Raw genomic sequence first — 6,502 nt, forward strand, 5'->3', positions numbered from 1 at the left:
CTAGAGATCCAACAAAATTCAAGTGCTTCGCTCTAAGCTCATATTGTCTAATGTCCTCAACCAAAAGGCAGAAAGAAAAAGAGCAATTACAAGAATATAGGAATGCCTTCAATTGATTAAACATCCATCATATAATCATACACTTGTAGACCAAGACTGATGTAAGAATATTCAACTAGGAGTGGGAAAACTCGGTTTAGACAATTGTCTAGGTTAGATCCAGGAGAGGCTAAACTCGAACTAGTCATGTTGACCAGGGGACCAGAAGTAGTGTAAGAATACTTAACCAGGAGTTGTAGAGAGTTGTTTAGGGTTAGTTCCTAGAAAGGCTACTCGAACTAGTCGTGTTGACTAGGAAACCAAAAGTGGTGTAAGAATACTTAGCCAAGAGTAGGTTAAACTCGTGTAATCTTTGAAAAGATTGAACCTCTTAAGAGTTCTTAAGGGAGAACTAAACGTAGCTCAAATTGAGTGAACCAGTATAAAAATAGTACTTTATTGTTTTTCTCTCAAAGCTTTTACAAAGTTTTTTAAAATTGTCTAAGTTAGATCCAGAAGAGGATAAACTCGGACTAGTCATGTTGACTTGGGGCCCAGAAGTGGTGTAAGAATACTTAACCAGGAGTGGGTAAACTTGGTCTAGACAATCATTTAGGAAAGCCTACTCGAACTAGTCGTGTTAACTAAGGAACAAGAAGTGGTGTAAGAATACTTAACCAAGAGTAGGTTAAACTCGTGTAATCTCTGAAAAGATTAATGAAATATCTTAAGAGATCGTAAGGAAGAACTGGACGTAGATTAGATTGAGTAAACCAGTATAAAAATAGTACTTTATTGTTTTTCTCTCAAAGCTTTTACAAAGTTTTTTAAAATGCCATTGTCATAACGTATTCTTATTTACCTATCCAATAAGACAAGCATCTAAATGTAGTACATCTCTATATACTCTCATTACAATTCATTAGGACGTTGGTTTACAAAAAATGTTTTAAAACACTATTCACCCCACCCCTAATCTCTCTCTCATGTTTTCCTATGAACTTCAAGAATCCTTTTATTTCAAGCTTCTTCATATCAACTTATTTTTCTTTGACTATTTAGAAGGGTTCTAAAATGATATTAAGAGTTTTTGTTTCTTATTGATTATGACTTCTACATTCGCATTTTCTTCATTTAAAATTTTCAATTCATATGATTATTGAAGGTTTTTATCAAATTTGAACTGCTTAAATCACCATTAATGTGTATTAGTTTATAGGAAAAGTCTTTTTAGGGTCTTCAAATTTTATACCAATTACTGAATTGATAGAATAATTCTATTATAGCTTTAAAAAAATAGAGTTATTCGAGCAAATTTCAGCATAATTTCCCAATGATAATGAATAATACAAGTAAGCTCATAATTATCACAAACAAATATAAGTAGACAAAGATTGTTTGCAAATAAGGAAATGAAATTGAAAATATAAATGACATGAAATATTTTTTGCTTCATTGTTGTGAAGGAGATTATGGATGTTCAAGTGATTGATATTGGGGCAAAGAGGAAGTTTTGAAGATTTGTAAGAACTCGATGAAAGACTATATAAGCAACAAAGCTTACAGCTAATTGTTCAATAAGTTGCACTTGTTTTTCTTTCATTGCTTGTAGGTGTTCTTCAAATGTAACACTTTTTGCACAATATTGATCCATTCAGATTTGCTTACTATTTAGATTGACCAACAACTATATCTGACAATACAAAACAATTCATGAATGAATATAAGAAATTGTTTATGCATGTATAGATGACATCAATAAAAGATTATTATCTATAATATTATAACACAAAATATAATTTTACCTGATTGTAACTTCTTTTCATTGAAGTTCTAATCTTATCGTTGACATGGTGAACTTCTTGTAAAGATCTTGTCTCCATGCTAAAACAATATGGCTTCCACAAATTTTTGACAGTTGAAGATGTATTTAATTCTAGTAGAGATTCAAATTCTTTATCCTCTTCTAATATCCATGATTTTGAAACTTCTTCTCTCATTTCATCAAATTTCCAACTTGAAAATATTGTTGCACCAATCTCCAATTTCAAAAGTTCTTTTGCTTCTCTAATGTGTAATTTAACACATTCAATTGATCCTAAATTTTTACAGTAGCAAGAGTCAGGCCTACCTTCTCCAATACCTTTTGTACTATTTTCACTAATATTAGACATTGGCCAAACTTGAATACCTAGCCACTTTAAATCATCGTCATTATTATGACATTTTTCATTTGTTGAGTCTTCCCACTTAGGAACTTCAGCTTGAAAACGAGGTCCAATGGGAATAATTGCCCTTGGAATTTCATTATCCTCTGGTAATGAGTTGTTTTGTGTTTGATTTAGCTCCATATCTTCACTTTCTAAGTTTGAAGAATGTGAAGTCTGATTCGAATCGTCAAAAATCTCCATTAAACAATGGTTCTAATACTTTTGAAATTTTCAAAATTGATTTCTCCTTCATTGATATCTTGTTACTTACTAGTGGTATACTTAGTAGTAGTTGTGACCAAATACTTATAGTCTTTCAAAGGTTGTTCACATGTTTGACTGACTCGTCAATATAAGCATCATAAACACCTAGTTGAGGACAACATTCATCATAATTAGTGTATGTTTCTACTTTCTCATCTAGGATGACATTTACAATAAGATTAAAATTATTAAGAGATAAAAATATTCTAAAAGTCATATCATAAAACACTAATTTTGAATTAATTAAAGAAACAAGTACATTTAAAATAATTTATTAAAGATAGAATGCTTAGTTTGAAAATTTACATGTAATGTAATGCTTAGTTTTAAAATAAAATTTTGTTTTTAAATTTAGAAAAGAAATAATAAAATCATATTTTAAAATATGATTTTTACGATTTGATGTGATAGTTCTCTGATTAAAGTCATGGAGGAGTTAAATTTAATCCTTTGTTTTAAATTTACTCATTTCTATAATTTAAAAATCCTAATTGTTTTAAAGTAAAATTTAAATTTGTTTTAAAGTAAAATTTAAATTTTAGGTTAGAAAATAGTATTAAAAGAGTTACACTAAAATTTTATTACAATTAAAACTCTTAAAAATATTATTATTTTATAATAATCCTGTCATTTGACTTAACTTCTTAGTAACACTTTATATTTTATAAAACTATATATATATATATATATATATATATATATATATATATATATATATTTGAACTGATCAGTAATAATATTAATTAAATAGTACATATAATAGTAATAAATACAATTTTATAACATTAAAAATTAAAATAAAATATTAGTTTATTGATTCTTAATCTTTAATGTACACATAAAAGTTCAAATATGTGCATCAGAACACATAGTTAAATAAGAACATTGTCTATTTTAACAAATTAGCATCTATAATGAAAATAAAATGCATTAATATATAAAAATTTAGAATATAAAAACTCTAAATTATAACTTAAATATAATTGATTAAATTACATGTTTAAAACAATATAAATTAATATTAATATTTTGTATTGGATTTGAAAAGGGATAAAAATAGACCAAAAGCTATCAACAGAAACGTTACAAATCTGACAAATGGAATTGTTACAAATGTGAAAAACATATTTGTTATAATGGTGAAAAATGCTTTTGTTACATATAATGAATACAGATCTGAAAAACAATTCAGATCTGAGAAACAATTATATTATAAATCTTAAAATATGTTAATTTTACAAATCTGTATTATTACATGTCTGATGATAAACAATACTATTACATATATAGAAGACGCTACTCCTACAAATCTGTATTGTTACGTATCTTATCAACAATACAGATCTGATAATCACTTTATTATAAATCTACCATATTGTTATGGATAGGAGAAATATTACACTCTTCTTATAAATCAAAGAAAAACTACAATTCTGATATGGATAAAGATACACTATATCATTGGACATCTAAAAGAAATATTTACAGATACAGATATAAAAAGAGTATCTTTACCTTAATAAAAATCAATTTATTTAAATTATAACACAAAACCTAATATTTTGGCATAAAATTATACATGTATACAGAAATCAAGCAAATTAAGTATCGAAAACATACTCGGTGATGTCGAACAACAGGATCGGAGTCAAATTTTTCATTGGGCTTCCGAATGAAAATGGCCGAGGAGCAGAAACTTGGGAGATAATGAGAAATGGTAGGGTTAAAATATTGAAAATAACAGGAGATTTGGGGGAAAAGAAGAAGTTGAAGGATTTGGGACTATGCTCGTCACTCTTCCTTTTCCATTTCCAACGAAGTAGAATGACTAGAATTGCTCCTCCCAATCAGATAGATTGCCTAGAGGCTCACAAAGCCAAACAGAGACTATTGGTTATTTATAAGCACAAAAGCGAGAATAAGAATAGATATGGATCATGTAATGGGAGATATTTCGATATTAGAAATGATTTAAAGTATGTGATAATAAAAGGATGTTTTTATAAATAAAATTATTATATTATAATTTTAATTACGGATTTGTTATGTTATGTAATATCTTGTATCAAATTTTAGTTGATAAAAAGAATTTTATTTATAAAAAACATACTTTAAACACAAGGTATTTTAATAATTTTTATTTTTAATTTAAAATAAAAAAATAGAAATTATTCAAATATCCTTAACCTTAAAATATAGAATTCATAATATATGAAAGTATTTTTGTCAACTAAAATTTGGTACCCTTTGTTCACTTGAATGGATTTGGGAGAGAGTGATTGAGTGGATTTGAAGATAATTTTTTTTTTGTTTATTTGAGTGAATTTAGAGGTAACTGAGAATGAATTTGAAAGCAATGTTTGTGAGAATTAGTGTAGGATTTGATTGATGTGACAGATTAAAAGAATTTATTTCCAAATACACTCTCTATTAACTCTAAATTCATTCAAATAAACAACAAAATTTATTTTCAAATCCACTCAATCACTCTCTTCCAAATCCATTCAAGTGAACAAAAGCCTAGAGATTACATAAGTTAGCAAACCCATCTAATTATACTATTAAAATTAATATAAAATGAAATATAATAATTATATTAATAATAACAATAATAATTTTAATTATTATTATAATTATATTAATGTAATTATTATATTAATGTAATTATTATATTAATGTAATTATTATAATAATAATAATTATTATTATGGTTAATTAATTATATTATGATTAATTAATTGAAATTAATATACTTGATTTCAAAAATTTATTATTAAAAAGTATGGAATAAATAATGATATTTAGAAGTGGTAATACAAATTGGTATAGTTCATTTAGACTCGACAAAATGTAGGATTGATTGATTCGGATGTTGGTTGAAATTACTAGTCCATCTTAGGAATGGAAAATAAAAACCCTTGTCTATAGATATTCGCAGGTAAAATCCATTGTCGATAGTTGGTATTTGCGGGTAATGTAGGTAATAAGTAGCTGAAAATTTAATACTCGTTCATTAATGGGTTGAGTTTGGGTGTCATACTACCCGTACCTCCGGGTATCCACTACCCGCTAAGGAAATGAAATCATATTTTTATCCTTAGGTTTAAGTTAATGTTTTAGTTTTATTTTTTCACCTTCTACCATTGTTGTGCATTATGTTGTGCCAAAACCAGAGGATATGAAAACATTAGTATTGATTGGTGACTCTACGGTAGGGAAGTCGTAGATTCTAGTGAGGTTTGTGAGGAACGAGTTCAGCTTGGACTCCAAGACCACGTTGAATTTCAGACGTGCACTTTGCCAGCCAAAAACGATACTTTAACTTCTCTTTGACCTATCTCCTTTCGTTTTCCCTAATTTCTTCTTGTTTTTTATCTTCCCTTATGGTGTTTGAGTGGGTGGCTATGAGTTTTTCATAGGTAGTTATTGAACCCTAGTACTAATCTGCAACTTCCGAATTTCATTTATCTTTCCATTCATGGTCTCTCTCAATCTCTGTATATTTGGGTCTTGATTTTAGCATTAGTTAAAGTTAGTTAGTTGGTAGAACCAGGGTTGTGTTGTTGGGTAATATAGTTGTGACCTTTGCACTATGTTTTCAAAGAAAGGTTGAGTTTATTCTATTGAGAAATATGATAACAGAAATGAATTGTGAGGCATCAATATCTGGTGGTGCTGCTCTCAATTTGGACGACAATTGGGTACAATTTTTTTTAATTAGATTGATTTCATTTACTAATGGGGTTAGTTATGCTTTACTGAAGTAACTAACCACGTCCAGTTCCTTCTAGGTGATGTCATTGTTTACTTTTTGATAGTCGAAGATTGATTTTAGGAGGAAATAGAAGAGGGAAAATGGTTTCATTTACATAAACTCGTGAAGTATGTTGCATTATTATTGTCATGTATAGTATGTTTGTATTTTTTACATTGTTATATCTTTAATTTGAGGCATGTCAACACTATTAAGTTGTTGTCCAATTCTTTTA

General features: G+C 27.9%; 1 protein-coding gene across 2 annotated transcripts; it reads right to left on the reverse strand.

The window, feature by feature from the left end:
* Nucleotides 1–1,401: 1,401 nt before the first annotated feature.
* LOC108328585 (AT-rich interactive domain-containing protein 2) lies at nt 1,402–4,435 on the reverse strand. Of its 2 annotated transcripts, none has more exons than XR_001832125.2 (3): nt 4,134–4,435; nt 1,845–2,137; nt 1,402–1,732 (listed from the first exon to the last, which is right to left on the reverse strand). XR_001832125.2 is itself a non-coding variant. In XM_017562463.2 (3 exons), exons 2-3 carry the CDS (start codon nt 2,448–2,450, stop codon nt 1,727–1,729), a joined length of 612 nt encoding a protein of 203 aa, XP_017417952.1. In that variant the 5' UTR covers nt 2,451–2,618; nt 4,134–4,435; the 3' UTR covers nt 1,402–1,726. The 2 variants fall into 2 exon arrangements, 1 of the variants encoding a protein (XP_017417952.1); XM_017562463.2 differs by having other exon boundaries at nt 1,845–2,618.
* Between the last annotated feature and the right edge of the window lie 2,067 nt (nt 4,436–6,502).

This window comes from Vigna angularis, chromosome 2 (assembly GCF_016808095.1).
Source record: "Vigna angularis cultivar LongXiaoDou No.4 chromosome 2, ASM1680809v1, whole genome shotgun sequence".
In the NCBI taxonomy this organism is placed as follows: Eukaryota; Viridiplantae; Streptophyta; class Magnoliopsida; order Fabales; family Fabaceae; genus Vigna; species Vigna angularis.

What these genes read in the sequence shown, in the direction of transcription:
- LOC108328585 (XM_017562463.2), bottom strand. Translation starts at nt 2,450, where the DNA reads ATGGAGATTTTTGACGATTCGAATCAGACTTCACATTCTTCAAACTTA.